This window comes from Asterias amurensis, chromosome 16, assembly GCF_032118995.1.
Source record: "Asterias amurensis chromosome 16, ASM3211899v1".
Taxonomy (NCBI): Eukaryota; Metazoa; Echinodermata; class Asteroidea; order Forcipulatida; family Asteriidae; genus Asterias; species Asterias amurensis.
In genome coordinates this window covers 8,221,961-8,240,517 of record NC_092663.1, presented here as the reverse complement: position 1 = coordinate 8,240,517, position 18,557 = coordinate 8,221,961, and the positions used below count along the sequence as shown (strand labels likewise).

The 18,557-nt window shown below is 40.4% G+C and overlaps 1 protein-coding gene across 4 annotated transcripts in view; it reads left to right on the top strand.

Annotated features, from left to right (window-relative positions):
• Window positions 1–18,557, top strand: part of LOC139949238 (uncharacterized) — a 47,563-nt gene that overhangs the window by 14,099 nt on the left and 14,907 nt on the right. For 2 of the 4 annotated variants that reach the window (XM_071947629.1, XM_071947630.1), the window contains exons 6-23: window positions 150–278; window positions 987–1,088; window positions 1,276–1,404; window positions 1,842–1,943; window positions 2,130–2,258; window positions 2,707–2,808; window positions 2,996–3,124; window positions 3,788–3,889; window positions 4,077–4,205; window positions 4,864–4,965; window positions 5,166–5,294; window positions 7,181–7,294; window positions 8,380–8,514; window positions 15,522–15,623; window positions 15,891–16,019; window positions 16,601–16,702; window positions 17,313–17,441; window positions 18,030–18,131. In XM_071947629.1, the coding sequence (XP_071803730.1) occupies window positions 150–278; window positions 987–1,088; window positions 1,276–1,404; window positions 1,842–1,943; window positions 2,130–2,258; window positions 2,707–2,808; window positions 2,996–3,124; window positions 3,788–3,889; window positions 4,077–4,205; window positions 4,864–4,965; window positions 5,166–5,294; window positions 7,181–7,294; window positions 8,380–8,514; window positions 15,522–15,623; window positions 15,891–16,019; window positions 16,601–16,702; window positions 17,313–17,441; window positions 18,030–18,131 (2,097 nt within the window). The remainder of the gene's footprint in view (window positions 1–149; window positions 279–986; window positions 1,089–1,275; window positions 1,405–1,841; window positions 1,944–2,129; window positions 2,259–2,706; window positions 2,809–2,995; window positions 3,125–3,787; window positions 3,890–4,076; window positions 4,206–4,863; window positions 4,966–5,165; window positions 5,295–7,180; window positions 7,295–8,379; window positions 8,515–15,521; window positions 15,624–15,890; window positions 16,020–16,600; window positions 16,703–17,312; window positions 17,442–18,029; window positions 18,132–18,557) is intronic. The other 2 variants (XM_071947631.1, XM_071947632.1) reach the window with 2 other exon arrangements.

Here is an 18,557-nt window from a genome sequence, read left to right as displayed (position 1 = left end):
CTTATTGATTGAATAGAATGATTGAATTGAATATTTGAAAAACATTTATTTGTGTGAACCTCTTACTCGACCAAACAGCAGTACCTTGTCTTTTTCGAAATGATGTCACGGCCATTGTAGTAACCTTTGGTTTTATTTGTATCATAAAGGCGGTATGCTGCAGTGACCACACCCACTGCTGTCAAAATGGCTACATCTGCAACGTCGCACAAGGAACCTGCATCAAAGGAGCCTTGACCCTCCCATGGGCATCAAAGAATGTCGCTCAACCGATCGAGGTAAATCAATTAATGTTCTTAAGTTGCATACATTCTAATAAATTTTGTCAGTGTTTTCTACATGTTAAATGTCAGTCATAGCATTATTTGTTTGATTATGATAAAATCATTAAGAAGTTTAAGGTCTGGAAGAAGTTGGGAACAAGTTTTTAAACAGACCGTAGACAGTTGCTAATTCGTCCACTCCTTTTGAACACAGTTTCAGCCAGCCCCGCTTAATTTTTCTTTTTAACAAGTGAGACATGTTTGGTGTGATGGGGGCTTTAATTGAGTTACAAATCAGATTTTGAGTTTCTTTTGTTTTCCAACTGTTTCAGTGATTGGTCTCGATAGGGTGACACTTCAGAGTTCTTTTAATTTGTTTGATTGTGAAACATTAAAAAGTTAGGAAGAAGTTAGAAAGAAGTTTTATAAACAGATTGTTGACAGTTGCTACGACGTCCACTCCTTTTGAACACAGTTTCAGCCCGTCCCGCTTATTATTATTTTTTCAGAACAAAGTGAGCCATGTTTGGTGTGATGGGCTTGAATTAAGTTACAAATTAGAGTTTGAGAATCTTTTGTTTTCTTACTGTCTCAGTAACTGGTCTTGATAGGATGACATACTGCCCAGAACTTTTGTTTCGCTTTGTGAAGCACCCACACATCAGAGTTCTCCCAAAACTCCTGTTTTTTAATTCGGTTTATATTTTAATCAATATCTTCCAGGTTGAAGCTGTTATCTGCCCTGGTGGTACAAGCCAGTGTCCAACTGGTACTACCTGCTGCAAGCTAGCGTCTGGTGCCTGGGGTTGCTGCCCTTTCCCTAAGGTAAGTTACCGTTTACAGGATTCAAACCCTCTCATGTATGTAATTGTGAGTGGAGGCAAGTCAAAATCTCAGTTTGTATTGTTTATTTGTTTATTTGTTTGTTGTTTAGGGTCTTCGTTTGTTAAAGACACATTTATTTACCAACATTTTTGATTGAAGTTACCTTTGGTTTATTTGTATCATAAAGGCGGTATGCTGCAGTGACCACACCCATTGCTGTCAAAATGGCTACATCTGCAATGTTGCACAAGGAACCTGCATCAAAGGAGCCTTGACCCTCCCATGGGAGACAAAGAACGTCGCTCAACCAATTGAGGTAAATCATTCAAAGTTCTTTAGTTGCATACATTCTAATTAATTTTGTCACAGTATTTTCTACATGTTTGTCAGTCACAGCATTAATTTGTTTGATTGTGAAACATTAAAAAGTTAGGAAGAAGTTAGGAAGAAGTTTTTTAACAGATTGTTGACAGTTGCTACGACGTCCACTCCTTTTGAACACAGTTTCAGCCCGTCCCGCTTATTTATTTATTTTTCAGAACAAAGTGAGCCATGTTTGGTGTGATTGGCTTGAATTAAGTTACAAATTAGAGTTTGAGAATCTTTAGTTTTCTTACTGTCTCAGTAACTGGTCTTGATAGGGTGACATACTGCCTAGAACTTTTGTTTCGCATTGTGAAGCACCCACACTTCAGAGTTCTCCCAAAACTCCTGTTTTTTAATTCGGTTTATATTTTAATCAATATCTTCCAGGTTGAAGCTGTTATCTGCCCTGGTGGTACAAGCCAGTGTCCATCTGGTACCACCTGCTGCAAGCTAGCGTCTGGTGCCTGGGGTTGCTGCCCTTTCCCTAAGGTAAGTTACCGTTTACAGGATTCAAACCCTCTCATGTATGTAATTGTGAGTGGAGGCAAGTCAAAATCTCAGTTTGTATTGTTTATTTGTTTATTTGTTTGTTGTTTAGGGTCTTCGTTTGTTAAAGACACTATGATGAAGCAAAATTTTTGATTGAGTTACCTTTGGTTTATTTGTATCATAAAGGCGGTATGCTGCAGTGACCACACCCATTGCTGTCAAAATGGCTACATCTGCAACGTCGCACAAGGAACCTGCACCAAAGGAGCCCTGACCCTCCCATGGGAGACAAAGAACGTCGCCCAACCAATTGAGGTAAATCATTCAAAGTTCTTAAGTTGCATACATTCTAATTAATTTTGTCACAGTATTTTCTACATGTTTGTCAGTCACAGCATTAATTTGTTTGATTGTGATAAAATCATTCAGAAGGTTAGAGTTAGGAAGAAGTTGGGAAGAAGTTTTTTAACAGATTGTTGACAGTTGCTACGACGTCCACTCCTTTTGAACCCAGTTTCAGCCCGTCCCGCTTATTTATTTATTTTTCAGAACAAAGTGAGCCATGTTTGGTGTGATGGGCTTGAATTAAGTTACAAATTAGAGTTTGAGAATCTTTTGTTTTCTTACTGTTTCTGTAACTGGTCTCGATAGGATGACATACTGCCTAGAACTTTTGTTTCGCATTGTGAAGCACCCACACTTCAGAGTTCTCCCAAAACTCCTGTTTTTTAATTCGGTTTATATTTTAATCAATATCTTCCAGGTTGAAGCTGTTATCTGCCCTGGTGGTACAAGCCAGTGTCCATCTGGTACCACCTGCTGCAAGCTAGCGTCTGGTGCCTGGGGTTGCTGCCCTTTCCCTAAGGTAAGTTACCGTTTACAGGATTCAAACCCTCCCAAGTATGTAATTGTGAGTGGAGGCAAGTCAAAATCTCAGTTTGTATTGTTTATTTGTTTATTTGTTTGTTGTTAAGGGTCCTCGTTTGTTAAAGACACATTGATGAAGCAAAAGTTTTGATTGAAGTTACCTTTGGTTTATTTTTATCAAATAGGCGGTATGCTGCAGTGACCACACCCATTGCTGTCAAAATGGCTACATCTGCAACGTTGCACAAGGAACCTGCATCAAAGGAGCCTTGACCCTCCCATGGGAGACAAAGAATGTCGCTCAACCAATTGAGGTAAATCAATTAAAGTTCTTAAGTTGCATACATTCTAATTAATTTTGTCACAGTGTTTTCTACATGTATGTCAGTCACAGCATTATTTGTTTGATTGTGAAACATTAAAAAGTTAGGAAGAAGTTAGGAAGATGTTTTTTAACAGATTGTTGACAGTTGCTACGACGTCCACTCCTTTTGAACACAGTTTCAGCCGGTCCCGCTTATTTATTTATTTTTCAGAACAAAGTGAGCCATGTTTGGTGTGATGGGCTTGAATTAAGTTACAAATTAGAGTTTGAGAATCTTTTGTTTTCCTACTGTTTCTGTAACTGGTCTCGATAGGGTGAAAAAAAGTTAGGAAGAAGTCAGAAAGAAGTTTTTTAACAGATTGTTGACAGTTGCTACGACGTCCACTCCTTTTGAACACAGTTTCAGCCTGTCCTGCTTATTTTTTTTTTTTCTTTCAGAACAAAGTGAGCCATGTTTGGTGTGATGGGCTTGAATTAAGTTACAAATTAGAGGTTGAGAATCTTTTGTTTTCTTACTGTTTCTGTAACTGGTCTCGATAGGATGACATACTGCCTAGAACTTTTGTTTCGCATTGTGAAGCACCCACACTTCAGAGTTCTCTCAAAACTCCTGTTTTTTAATTCGGTTTATATTTTAATCAATATCTTTCAGGTTGAAGCTGTTATCTGCCCTGGTGGTACAAGCCAGTGTCCATCTGGTACCACCTGCTGCAAGCTAGCGTCTGGTGCCTGGGGTTGCTGCCCTTTCCCTAAGGTAAGTTACCGTTTACAGGATTCAAACCCTCCCATGTATGTAATTGTGAGTGGAGGCAAGTCAAAATCTCAGTTTGTATTGTTTATTTGTTTATTTGTTTGTTGTTAAGGGTCCTCGTTTGTTAAAGACACATTGATGAAGCAAAAGTTTTGATTGAAGTTACCTTTGGTTTATTTTTATCAAATAGGCGGTATGCTGCAGTGACCACACCCATTGCTGTCAAAATGGCTACATCTGCAACGTTGCACAAGGAACCTGCATCAAAGGAGCCTTGACCCTCCCATGGGAGACAAAGAATGTCGCTCAACCAATTGAGGTAAATCAATTAAAGTTCTTAAGTTGCATACATTCTAATTAATTTTGTCACAGTGTTTTCTACATGTATGTCAGTCACAGCATTATTTGTTTGATTGTGAAACATTAAAAAGTTAGGAAGAAGTTAGGAAGAAGTTTTTTAACAGATTGTTGACAGTTGCTACGACGTCCACTCCTTTTGAACACAGTTTCAGCCCGTCCCGCTTATTTATTTATTTTTCAGAACAAAGTGAGCCATGTTTGGTGTGATGGGCTTGAATTAAGTTACAAATTAGAGTTTGAGAATCTTTGTTTTCCTACTGTTTCTGTAACTGGTCTCGATAGGGTGAAAAAAGTTAGGAAGAAGTCAGAAAGAAGTTTTTTAACAGATTGTTGACAGTTGCTACGACGTCCACTCCTTTTGAACACAGTTTCAGCCTGTCCCGCTTATTTATTTATTTTTCAGAACAAAGTGAGCCATGTTTGGTGTGATGGGCTTGAATTAAGTTACAAATTAGAGTTTGAGAATCTTTTGTTTTCTTACTGTTTCTGTAACTGGTCTCGATAGGGTGACATACTGCCCAGAACTTGTGTTTCGCTTTGTGAAGCACCCACACTTCAGAGTTCTTCTAAAACTCCTGTTTTTTAATTCTGTTTATATTTTAATCAATATCTTCCAGGTTGAAGCTGTTATCTGCCCTGGTGGTACAAGCCAGTGTCCAACTGGTACTACCTGCTGCAAGCTAGCATCTGGTGCCTGGGGTTGCTGCCCTTTCCCTAAGGTAAGTTACCGTTTACAGGATTCAAACTCTCCTAAGAATGGTATTGTGAGTGGAGGTCAAAATCTCAGTTTGTTTATTTGTTTGTTTGTTTGTTTGTTTGTTTTGGGTCCTCGTTTGTTAAATACACAGGATGAATCAAAAGTTTTGTAGTAATTTGTCATGGGTATTGAAGTTACCTTTGGTTTATTTGTATCATAAAGGCGGTATGCTGCAGTGACCACACCCATTGCTGTCAAAATGGCTACATCTGCAACGTCGCACAAGGAACCTGCACCAAAGGAGCCCTGACCCTCCCATGGGCATCAAAGAATGTCGCTCAACCAATTAAGGTAAATTATTCAAATGTTTTTGTGTACATACTCATTATTCGTATTTCAGTGTTTTCTATGTCAGTGAGAGCATTAATTTGTTTGATTGTGATAAGCAACATTAAGAAGGTTTAAGTTAGGAGGTAGTGCATTCTGCTCTACCAGCCAGGCTTCTAGTGGATGATTCTCATGCCTACATCCTTCATGTTGTAATGTATTGTGAAGGGGGTGTTCCCTTTTGCAGCCCTAGGGTAAGGCTGCGCCGTATCGCTGGTGGCAGGTGATTTGGGTCAACAGCGATTAAGCTAAGTGTAGTGCTCACTTTGTGATGTAAGTCGATATCTTAGACAGTTAGAAAAAGAATACATACAACAAATCTTGGGAGTTACATGTATGCGAGCTTTCAAACATCGCAGGTTCTTACAATTACTATCAAATTATATATCCACTTTAAGAATTCAATTAACAATGGAAGTCTATTGCCGTCTAGTGTCTTAAGGCATCCAGTGTTTAGAAACACTTTCTCCTTGGTCCCATGGGTGCATCATATGAAATCCTCACCTCACTAACAACGCGGTGGGATTCAGTGATTCACAATTCTGATTGGCTCCATAATCTGACAGGGCATAATTATTGGATACAAATGGCTCAATCGAACGCGGTAACAGTTTTACCGTTGGGAGGATATGGGCACTTAAAACAAACATGAACACGACTCGAAATTATTTTTTTAAACAAACAAAATATTGATACAAACCGCCGAGAAAACTCACCAAAATATTGTCCATATTCCATGAAACAGAACACGTTTCATTTTTGTGTTTTGTTTTATACCACTGTTTCCGATTTAATAAATACTTTTAGTTTGTACTTCAATCGATTGGAAGTTGCGATCTCTCAAAAGCTGGTGCCGCGATTTTTATTCCGATTCGTTCATAAACACAACTACACACGTGCAAGTTACGTAAATACATGTACTTTGCAGTATTTTCCCAACTTCCCAACAACGTGGTGGTATTACTGGCGTAGGGAATTTCCCCCTACACACAGCCTCGCGCCCACTGCAGTTCATTCTCCTAGATTGAAAGTACAGCACGCTTTAACGGTGACGGCAATAGAAAGGCACATCCACGGGATCGGTGATGGTAACTATGGGATGTCAGAGAGTGATCACTATGGGATGGCAGCGCTCTACATGTGATGAGAAGCATTACAAAATATGCTTCTTCGCTGCGCTCGTAGTATACGCATGGAAAACAATTTATTGTAGGACACTCAACAAAAAAAGCTTGGAAAATATAATTTTGTTTCAGAATTTAATAAATCATGGGCGTGGGCCTGTCTTAAACTGCATACACCGATCGAGAGGGTTTCGCCAACTCGGTAAGCGGCAAGAAAGTAATATAAATACTCGGTGCTTTTCAGCATCAGAGGCAACAGAAACCGTATACAAGCACTCCGGGTCCCGGGCGTGTGCATTGAACCACACAATGGGTCGTCCGTTGTGAGTTAAAACCGGATGTCATTCTGTCCACACGCAGTGTTAAAAGATAAACCCGAACCGGTTTAGACTTAGACCGCCTCGCTGGACGGTTTAAGTTTTTGGGTTTAAACCCGATCCGGTCTAACTTTATTTGCGTTCACACGCACAAAGGTTGAACCCGAACCGGTCTAAGTGGACTTAGACCAACTTTAGTACGGCGTGTGAACGACCTCATAGAAACCATATACTGCAGACGGACGTTTAAAAACCAAAGACAAATGTATGTAAACAGGCTTAGCGCTTGCAAGCTTTCACGCTTTGCACTCACATTTCATGATTTTTCAACAGCCTATCCAATCCATGTATAATGTTTAGTTAATATCTGGATGGTTGCCATGGTAACTCAGTAGCATTTTTGTTTCAGGATCCACAGGTCGAGACTGGAATAAAATGTAACGACCGTTACATGTGTAAATCAAACTTCACGTGCTGTTTGACCACGACAGTGGGGAAGTTTGCGTGCTGTCCGTTGCCAAAGGTTCTAATCAGTTTCTTTCAATAAATTTGGTTGGGAAGCAGTATTTCATTAGGATCAAAAGAAATTTAGTTCCTATTTCGTAATGCTGTTAAAGACACTGGACACTATTGGTAATTGTCAAAGACCAGTCTTCTCACTTGGTGTATCTCAACATATGCATAAAATAAAAAACCTGTGAAAACTTGAGCTCAATTGGTTGTCGAAGTTGCGAGATAGTACTGAAAGAAAAAACACCCATGTCACACAAAGTTGTGTACTTTCAGATGCTTGATTTCGAGACCTCAAAATATAATTGAGGTCTCGAAATCAAATTCGTGGAAAAACATTTTTTTTCTCAAAAAACTACATCACTTCAGATGGAGCCGTTTCTCACAATGTTTTATATTAATCAACAACTCTCCATTACTTGTTACCAAGTAAGGTTTTGTGCTGATAATTATTTTGAGTAATTACCAATTGTGTCCAAAAATGTTACTTGGTAAGAAGTGCTGCAGCTGTTGATAATATGTTATATTTTGAGAAACACTTCCCTTCAAAGGAATGTGGTTTTAGAGACATAGATGAAAATAAACTTCAATCTGAGAAACGTTTCTGCATGAAATTTTTCTCAGATTGTGTATTCCAGTTATGGATTAGTCTTCCTGCATGGACAAAACCGCTCCATATTTTTGTCCATATGAAAACACTGCCACCTTATGAAATGAAATATCAACAGGGTAGGTTTGTTGCATATTTATTTTTACTGTAGGATAAAAAAAAATCGAACAGATCCATAATAAAAAAGTATACTTATACTTGTCCTTTAGTTTCAAGCTAAAAATTTCTTTGGAAGCCATTAGAGAAATCAGTTTTTGGAACTTTACAAACAAATGTGTAGCAAAATACAGAAACACATTAATTACTTCTCAAAAAGCAAGTTTGAGGTAAATATTTGTTAATGTAAGTAGGTAGATATTCTCTGGGTACTGTAGCTGGGGTTGGCTTAAAAGTTTTGTTTTTGTTTTTGTGGGGGAATATTTTATCAAATTAAGAAATGTCTATCGCTTTGTCACAATGCTACAATTTTCCTCGAATGGAAATTTCAGGCTGTTTGTTGCAAAGACCAAGTACATTGCTGCCCCAATGGTCACGTATGCAATGACACTACAAAAAAATGTGACAAGAACATGGAGTCACTGCCGTGGAGTGAAAAACTGGACGCAGAAGAATCGACCACAGAGGTTTCAATCATTTTTTTGTTGTTGCAGTTTTTGCTTTCATCCGGAATGTCATTTTCATTTGCCTTTCATTCTATAGCCTTTTCTACCAAACCAGGATGACGCTACCGATTATTATTATTATTATGGTTTATTAAAAACTGCTATTTTTTTTCTGCACTGAAAGTGTATAATGGCTTTAAAGCAAAGGAAAGCAAAGCTATCCACCCGCTAACTGCATGATGTTGATCATGGCTTCAGTTCAGCACGGCCATAACTGGAGTCAAAGCTGAGTGACTCTGGCTGTGTCTTTGTTTGTTGGCTTGAGCAGCAATGTTGGAGTATGGGCAGATACAGTTATCTACTCATAGCCACAGCTGAAGCCAAAGCTGAGTGACTTTGGCTATGGCTGTTAGTTTCAGCAGCCATGTTGGAGTATGGGCAGATGCAGTGATCTACTTATAGCCGCAGGTGAAGCCAAAGCTTTGTGATTTTTGCTATGGCTGTTTGCTGTTGGCTTCAGCAGCCATGTTGGAGTATCGACCCCTTGCACGTGCATCACACGAGGCGACTGATGCCACGCTCACCATGTTGGTGGTCAATGTTTTTGCCTAAAATACGCACTTCTCTGAATAACACACATAATAATAATAATAATCATAAGACTTGTAATGCGCACATATCCACCCTGCTGGGTGTTCAAGGCGCAGTAAACCAAAACAAAACAAAACAAAAACATAACACAATGAAAAACAGACACAACAAAATTAGTCATTGAAAACCTGTGACATAAGATAAGTTTTGAGAAGAGACTTGAATTTTGCGGTACAAAGACAAGATCGAAGATTAAGTGGTAGAGAGTTCCAGATGCGTGGCGCGGCTGAAGAAAAAGACCTGTCACCCCATGAGTGTCGAGACTTGGGTTCAATGAGGAGAAGCATGGAACTTGATCGAAGATTCCTTGATGGAATGTAAACTTGAAGCAGTTCAGAAATATAGTGGGGAGCCTTGCCATTTAGAGCTTTGTGGACAATGAGCATCAGCTTGAAGATGATTCGTTGAGAGATAGGGAGCCAGTGTAGTTGTTTCAGAATGGGGGTGATAGAACAGGATTTTCTAGACAGTGTCACAATGCGGGCAGCAGTATTTTGGAGCCGTTGAAGTCGGGAAATCTGGTTGTTAGGAAGACTGTAGAGAAGAGCATTGCCGTTGTCAAGACGAGAAGTAACAAATGCGTGAATGACCTTTTCAGTGGCACTTTTGTCCAAGTACTTGCGAATCTTACCTATATTCCTGATGTGATATGATGATAAACGAACAATGTTGTTGATGTGTGGCTGAAGTGTCATCGATGAATCAAAAATAACCCCTAAGTTCCGAGCTTTCAGCGAGGGAGCTATCCGAGCATCACCGATGGAGATGTATGGCACTGAAACCTTAGTTAACTGTTGACGTGACCCAAATAAAAGGAACTCTGTCTTATCATCATTTAACTTCAGGAAGTTTTGTTGTGTCCAACGTCGAATCTGTTGTATGCATTTCTCAAGTCTTGCAATAGATGCATTGGCGTTTTCTTGAGAAGATTTAAACGTGATGTATAGCTGAGTGTCGTCTGCGTACACATGGTAATTCAGATTAAATTTGAGGATGATGTCACAAATCGGTAAAGTGTACAGCGTAAACCACTGCGGGCCGAGTATCGACCCCTGTGGCACAGAGTAGTTCAAAACAACAGGGTCGGATATCGCAGTGCCAATACATACATGCTGAGTTCTGTTGTGGAGATACGATTTGCACCATGCTAGGGCTGTGTCCTCTATGCCAAGGTGATTCTGGAGCCGAGAGAGAAGGATGTTATGATCAACAGTGTCAAAAGCAGCACTCAAGTCTAGCAGGACTAGTGCTGTAAGGTTACCATTGTCCATAGAAGAGACAATATCGTTGCTCACACGGACTAGTGCAGCCTCGGTCCCATGGAAAGGCTTGTATGCTGACTGGAACACGTCGGACAGGTTGAAAGTATGAATGTGATCAGAAATACGTGATGACACTACTCGTTCGATGACTTTTCCAAGATATTTTAAGTTTGCAACCGGTCTGTAGTTTTTGATTATCTCCTTGTCCAGGTTTGGTTTCTTGATGAGCGGCCTGATGTAGGAAACTTTGAGGCTATCGGGGAAACAACCAGAACTGAGAGATTCATTTACAAGCTTAGTGATGAAGGGTACAAATATATCAATGTTTTGCTTTATCATGGATGTTGATACTGGATCCAGCTCACAGGATTTTGAAGGAGATTTCATAATAACCCGTTGAATCTCATCAACAGTGGCAGGTTCAAACACAGATAGTCTACACTCGGGTTGAAGATGTGGCAATGTCTGCGGCACGTTGTAAGGGACTGATGAAAATGATGAGCGGATGTCTGAAATCTTGGTGACAAAGAATTTCTGGAACTCATTTGCTAAGTCCTGGTTATTGTAGGTGGATGGAAGGACAGGGGTTTTGGGTTTGAGCAACAACTTACCAATTATCTTGAAGAGCTTCTTTTGATCTCCTGAGGATTCTTGTACTTGAGATGAATAATGGATGATATTTGCCTGGTTGATCAAATTCCTAACTACTTTACATTGGTTGCGATATTCTTGTCGTTGTATTGCCAATTTGCCATTTTTCCGCCACTTCCGCTCCAGTTGACGACAGATCTTTCTCGCTGTACGAATATCATCATTGAACCAGGAGACTTCAGTTCGGACCTTGACTGATCTCGTTTTCCAAGGTGCGTATTTATCCAAGATGTCACTGACTGTACTCTCATATTGGCTGACATAGGAATCCAAGCAGTCATGATCAACTTCTAGATTTGCTATCTGAGTGCCTATGTCGTGGAACACTTCGGGAGGATTCACATGTTTCCATTGTCGGCTCTTTATAGTGACGGTTGGGACTTTGGGCTTGCACAGACTCAAATTACACATGACTGCATAATGGTCAGATAATCCAGGTAGAATAACAAAGTTTGAGACAATTGGTGGGGAGATTTCACGAGTTATGACAAGGTCCAGGCAATGACCGAGACGATGAGTCCGCTCCTGGATATGCTGGGTGAGACCAAAAGCTTGAAGTAGATGCTTAAACTGGTTTGCATTGGTGTTATGGATGTCATCAACATGAATGTTAATGTCGCCGGTGATGATGATTTCCGATGGATGAAGCAGATATTCCAAAATCAAATTCTCAAACTCCCTTAGAAAACTTGAGAAAGTCACATGTTGGCCGTTTGAATCCCTCTCATGTCTGTATACAATGACAAGGCGAACAGATTTAGAGTTTCCGGAAAACTTCAGCATGAAGAGATTCAAAAGTTGTGTACTGGACGTCATTATTTTTCACAGAGACAGATAAAGTAGATCTGTACAGTATTGCAACTCCTCCACCAGTCTTGTGAGGTCTTGGGATGTGATGAAAGTAGTAGCCAGCTGGGGTACACTGACGACATGTTAAGTTGTCGTCTGGTCTCAGCCTAGACTTGATTCAAGTCCCATTCTCGTGTGAGAGGTCCCTAAGCTATTACCTCAACTTACTATGAAACAACCCCGTAGCATACAGTACAGTGCGCGCTCGCCGTCAAAATGTGGTCCCGAGAATGGGACTTGACGAAGTCGTTTCTTGCTCTGCACGTTGTTATTGGAAAATCTCCCCAAATGGGGAGATGTACAAAACCAATGGGAGCGTGGAAGCGCTGCCCTGTTGGTAAAATATTCATTATACTCTGTGACATCACAGTAGAAGACGTTGTAAATGCACGCGTCTATACGCGGCACACACGTGGGGCGGGTAAACTCATTAGCAGGCAAGGGGGTGTCGGTGTCATAAGTCGTTTTATTGCACTTCCCAAAATTCAAATTTTGCAAACAAAACCGACCCCAATGTATGTTACAACGTATTACTTAAATTCAAATGAACATTTAGTGCTTTCTGTTTCATAATTAATTGGTTATTAAAAAATGTATTTCAATCATCAACTAAGTACTTAACCCACAAATGACAAATGAACTAGTCTTCTTTTTGGGTGCGTTTGATTGGTCAAAACGTATCACGTAACAATGTTACATATTCATAAGTGAATATATTTACATACCAGGCGACTGCGACATCGTCAAGTCCCTGTCCCGCATGCGGAACAGGTTTGGGAATGCAGAGCAACACAAAACAGTAGTTTCCTGGGGATGGCACGGGATTGGGACTTGAGTCAAGTCTAGTCTCAGCCATGTTTCTGAAACGGCAACAAGGTCCAGATCTTTTTGCAGAACAAAATCATCATACTTGTTACAGATGGACTGTGTGTTTAGAACACAAAGGCTGAGTTGAGATTTGGCAGTAGTCACTGGTACTGGAACAGAAGGGGGTGTAACTTCGGGTACAGGGGGATTATGAACAGTTCTACGGCGACCAGCTTTTTAACCACGATGTGTAGGTCGATAAACAGTGCTGGGATTTACAAAAAGGCCAAGGTTCTGTAATGATAATATACAGGAAGGCAGAAGAGTTGTAGCACGTGTGGATGGGGCATAGCTGAGTTTGAGTTATTTACACCTTCAGGGCTGGGATTTACAGCAATGTCACCAAAAATCACAATTTCCAAATGAAAAGTGGCTGGGGAGTTGTCATAGTAAGAAACAGGGCACTTCAGATATCTTCGATGGTGGATGAGGCCTAGATGTGTCTTTGGCAGAATGCAAGCACCAGACACAATTGATGCTGATGGAACAAAGCTGACCACAGATGAGTCAGTACAGTACAATGGTCTAGCAAGCAGGGAGAGAATGAAAAGGATACTTACCTCCATTGTCCCCAGATGGGAGAACAATGTCCATGGACTAGGTGGATGACTGCACAGGATGCAGCCACCTACATTTGTAAGTGTGTGTAAGCTTTATACACCAGAATTCTCAGCTGAGACAGTGAAAATTTCTAACAGAAAAACACTATTTTCACAATTCAGATGACTCCAGGATACACAGAAAAAGTCCTTTAGATTCCAGGTGTAGTAACAAATCCAGTTGTATAAGAATAAGAACACAAATTGAGCAATATACTAAGAAATTAGCAAACAAACACAGAGCTGATTTGAGTGGCCGCTGTCAGGCGCTCAGTCAAACAAATTTACATTTACCACCAAAATGGCGCATCCAAAATTATTCTGACAATGACGTCAGGTGAATTGGGTCAATAGTCATCTACCCACAGCCAGAGCTCAGTGACTTTGGCTTCCATAGCCAAAACCTTGGCTTTCATAACCAAAGCTGGGTGACTTTGCCTATAGATGGTTGTATGGTTGTGGCTGTTTGAAGCGGTTTGAAGCCATGCTGAAATACATTTATGAATGAAAGTAGTATGTAGCTAAGGTGGAGCTATAACAGTTGTTTATTAATGTGCATTTAAATTCTGTTTTGTTGTGATATCAAAAAATGCATTTTGAGTCTGCACGAATTGCTTGAAATCGAATTGCTTTTAACTTCCATAAGCACAAAAAAAGAGCAAACAATTTGTCAGTCCTCAAATAAGCCTTAAAAAGGTGCCACCATCTTTCTTTATAAAGTCCCCCTGTGTGCAATTAACATTATGAACAGCTAATTCTACAACTGAGGAGCCAGACTAATTTGCGTCATAGCTTCTCTCTCACTCTTTCTAGTTAGCATTTGCCCGTAGTCTCCTCCTCAAGTTGTACCTCGCTTGAATCACTGGTACCACTCCCATCGCAGCTCATCTTTCCAGTGCTGCTGTTTTCAGTTTGGTGGTGTCACAACCTGACCTTTCATGAATTGTGTCGTGCCAAAGAAATTTAACATAACAAATGATTTTACTTTTTGGTAAACAAATTAAGCATTTGAAGGGTCGCCCAGTATTAGTTTGATGACGAGAAAAGTTTGATGATGTGAAATTATGCTTTGTAGATATCTAATGCCAATTCCTGACATACCTCCTCCCTCTAAAGCCACCAAACGCCTTCACCTCCAAATCTCATATAAAATGCTGTTGTTCACCCATTACTGTTTTGATGCTAGTAGTCATTTTGCATTGCATGCAGGCTTTTTTATAGTACTGTTTTCCACCCTACATGAACCCTTTTCGCATTACTCTATTCCCTGGGGGCAGCCCTGGAAATAATGGACCATCCTTTAACCCTTGGAAATGGGCATACCCAAGGAACGGCAACCGCCTGTTCTGGAGTAGGGGTAAGCGTTAAAACCACAGGGGTGATCTAGGTGCCAGCGGAACCCAGGAAGTAGGGACCTAGAGGAGCGCAGTATGAAAGTGCACCAGGGTAACTAACAGTGGAGTAAAACAACTCATGGGGCTGTTTTCCACAGGATTAAGAGACGCAGTGTGAAAAGGGCTATACATGCAGCTTTTTACAGTTGTCAAATAATAGACCGATCAAGTAGGCTCCACCCACAACGCACGTGTGAGCAAGAACACGTGGGACTCTCCAATGCCTTTCTGCACAACTCTGCCGCGCGGGCCAAGATACACACATGCATGTCGGACCTTCGTTGCGTTGTGATTGGTCAATACGCAATGGGGCGGAGCTTAATGGATCGGTCTATTGCAATTTCATCTTTTTATTTTATTCATTGCTCAGAAGATCGCTCTCAAAAAGAACACTGTGCCGTGCCACATGAAGTATTATGAAGTCTATGGTATTTGTAGTGATGAGATTGTGAGGTTGTTTGTGACACTGACTAAAGAACACTGCGATGTTGCCACCTGAAGTACTATGAAGTCTATGGTATTTGTAGTGATGAGATTGTGAGGTTGTTTGTGACACTGACTAAAGAACACTGTGATGTTGCCACATGAAGTACTATGAAGTCTATGGTATTTGTAGTGATGAGATTGTGAGGTTGTTTGTGACACTGACTAAAGAACACTGTGATGTTGCCACATGAAGTACTATGAAGTCTATGGTATTTGTAGTGATGAGATTGTGAGGTTGTTTGTGACACTGACCTTTTACTTTGTACCAGGTTGAAAGTGTTATCTGCCCTGGTGGTGCAAGCGAGTGTCCTGATGGAAACACCTGCTGCAAGCTAGCGTCTGGTCAGTGGGGTTGCTGCCCCATCCCTCATGTGAGTCACTCTTATGGATTTGAACTCTCTTACTTTTGGTACCAGGAGTTGAAGCTAGCTAATGATGAAAACTTTTCAAACTGTTATCTGAATTAATTTAAAAAAATATGTCTGCCTGGTGAAAAAAACAAAAAAAACGAAACTTTCTCCGGTTACAAAAACAATAAAACAAAACATGGGTTTTATTTGATTAGGGGTTAGTCCTTGGTTAAGAAAAGTTTAAGTTGCGTCACAAACGGAAAGACAATTGGTATTTTTATTTTTTAGGCGGTGTGCTGCAGTGACCACACCCACTGCTGTCCCAACGGCTACACCTGTGACACTTCACAAGGAACCTGCACCAAAGGAGATATGACCCTCCCATGGGAGACAAAGAACGTCGCCCAACCAATCAAGGTAAAGCATAATTTGTGGTTGATTGTGTAAAGTTTTCCCAGTAGGCTCTTTAAATATTGTTCCTGCAACCTAACCCCACCTGCGCCTCGCTTTAAAGCCATTGGACACTTTCGGTAAACAGTAATGTCTAATGCCCACACTTGGTGTATCACAACTTATATATAAAAAAAACAAGCCTGTGAAAATTTTGGCTTAATCAGTCATCGGAGTCGGGAGAAAGCAACGGGAAAACCAACCCTTGTTTCCGCACGTTTCACGTGTCATGACATGTGTTTAAAATAAATCCGTAATTCTCGACAACGAGAATTTATAATTGATTTAATGTTTTCTCGAAAAGTATAATTTTTTTATGGAGCTTTGTTGTAATGGTAGAAATTCAGTATTTGAACGACAAAGGAAATTCCTTAGGATAAAGTGGGAACTTCTAAAACCCTGTCCCTATTCCCCAATGCTCTGTCATTCTTCTTGGTCTTGACTTCTCTATTGAATGACACCCAGTGCTTCATATCATTCCATCTTTGAATTTTTTTTTCTTCATCAAATTAATTCTTTTTGATTTGTCATCTTTTACTTTGTATCAGGTTGAAAATGTTATCTGCCCTGGTAGTGCAAGCCAGTGTCCTGATGGAAACACCTGCTGCAAGCTAGCGTCTGGTCAGTGGGGTTGCTGCCCCATCCCTAACGTGAGTCACTCTAACGGATTTGAACTCTCTCATATTTTTGTACCAGGAGTTGAAGCTAATCCCAAGATATCTTTTCTGTGATGAAAACTTTTCAAACTTTTGTATCTGAATTCAGAATTTTGTTGTGTTTGCCTGGTGACAAAAACAAAGTTGATATTTTTCTCTGGTTGTACACAATCAAACAAGGGGTTAGTCCTTGGTTAAAGGCAGTGGACACTATTTGTAATTACTCAAAATAATTATTAGCATAAAAACTTACTTGGTATCGAGTAAGGGTGAGCTGTCGATAGCATAATACACTGTGAGAAATGACTCCCTCTGAAGTAACGTAGTTTTCGAGAAAGAAGTAATTTTCCACGAATTTGATTCGAGACCTCGGATTTAGAATGTGAGGTCTCGAAATCAAGCATCTGCTCGAAAGCACACAGCTTCATGTGACAAGTGTGTTTTTTCTTTCATTATTATCTCGCAACTTCGACAACCGATTTTCACAGGTTTGTTATTTTATGATTTATGTTGAGATACACCAAGTTAGAAAACTAGTCTTTGACAATTACCAATAGCGTACAGTGTCTTAAAAAAACAACCAATATGTGTATTTATTTCTTAGGCGGTGTGCTGCAGTGACCACACCCACTGCTGTCCCAACGGCTACACCTGTGACACTTCACAAGGAACCTGCACCAAAGGAGATATGACCCTCCCATGGGAGACAAAGAACGTCGCCCAACCAATCAAGGTAATACATAATTTTTGTAGAAATTGTTTGAAGTTGGGACGTATGCATACTGTGTCTCCAACTTTCACCCACCTGAGCCTAGCTTGAACAAGTTTGAAGATGGCATAATGGGAAAGCCCCACTAGAGATTTTCTGGGTTTGGTCACAGAAACTGGATAAGTTTACATCCTTTTCATAAGTGGGTCTGTTTACATTGAATTACTATGGTCATTAGACAGGTGAGCAGTTAATCTGCCTGCTGGGGCAGTCAGCAGCCCTATGTGTTTGTCCATGATCCAATAAAGTCCACTGTTTGGAAAAGGATTTACATGAAGATAACAGGTGTGAGTTGACAGATGAAGAGGTTGTTTTAATTTAGCCTCTTTCTGTTATGGAGGTTTCCTGTTGTGGTAGAAATTCAGTATTTGAATATCGAGGTTAATTCCTTCGGATACTGGGGTAATTTCTGAAACCCTGTCCCATTTTCCAGTGCTCTGTAATTCTTCTTGTATCTGACTTCTCTATTAATCCAATGCTTCATTGAATTCCCCCTGTGATTGCTTTCTCATCGTCAAATTAATACTCTTTTCGTCTTATACTTTGAAAAAGGTTGAAGCTGTTATCTGCCCTGGTGGTACAAGCCAGTGTCCATCTGGTACCACCTGCTGCAAGCTAGCTTCTGGTCAGTGGGGTTGCTGCCCTTTCCCAAAGGTAAGTTACCGATAACAGGATTCGAACCTCCCCTGTGTGTTATAATTGAGTAAAAGGCAAGTCACCAACCGCAGTTTATAATGTATCTGCATAGTCACTAGAAGTTGATTTAAGTGAGCGACCTGGATTTAGACTCGCTGTTAGTGTCGTGGCGGAGCGGGTTAAGTTCACGTGTGGGTTCAAGTCCCAGTCGTGACACTTGTGTCCTTAAGCAAGACACTTAACCATGATTCTTCGTCCTTCGGATGGGACGTAAAGCCGTTGGACCCGTATGTTATGTAACGCATGTAAAAGAACCCAGTGCACTCATTGAAAAAAGAAGGGGTTTGCCCGGTGTTCCTGGTCGGATCGGCAGCATATTGCGCCACAGCATCTTTAAAACCATTACATGATGCTATGTACATGTAAAAGGAGTAGGTCTCATCA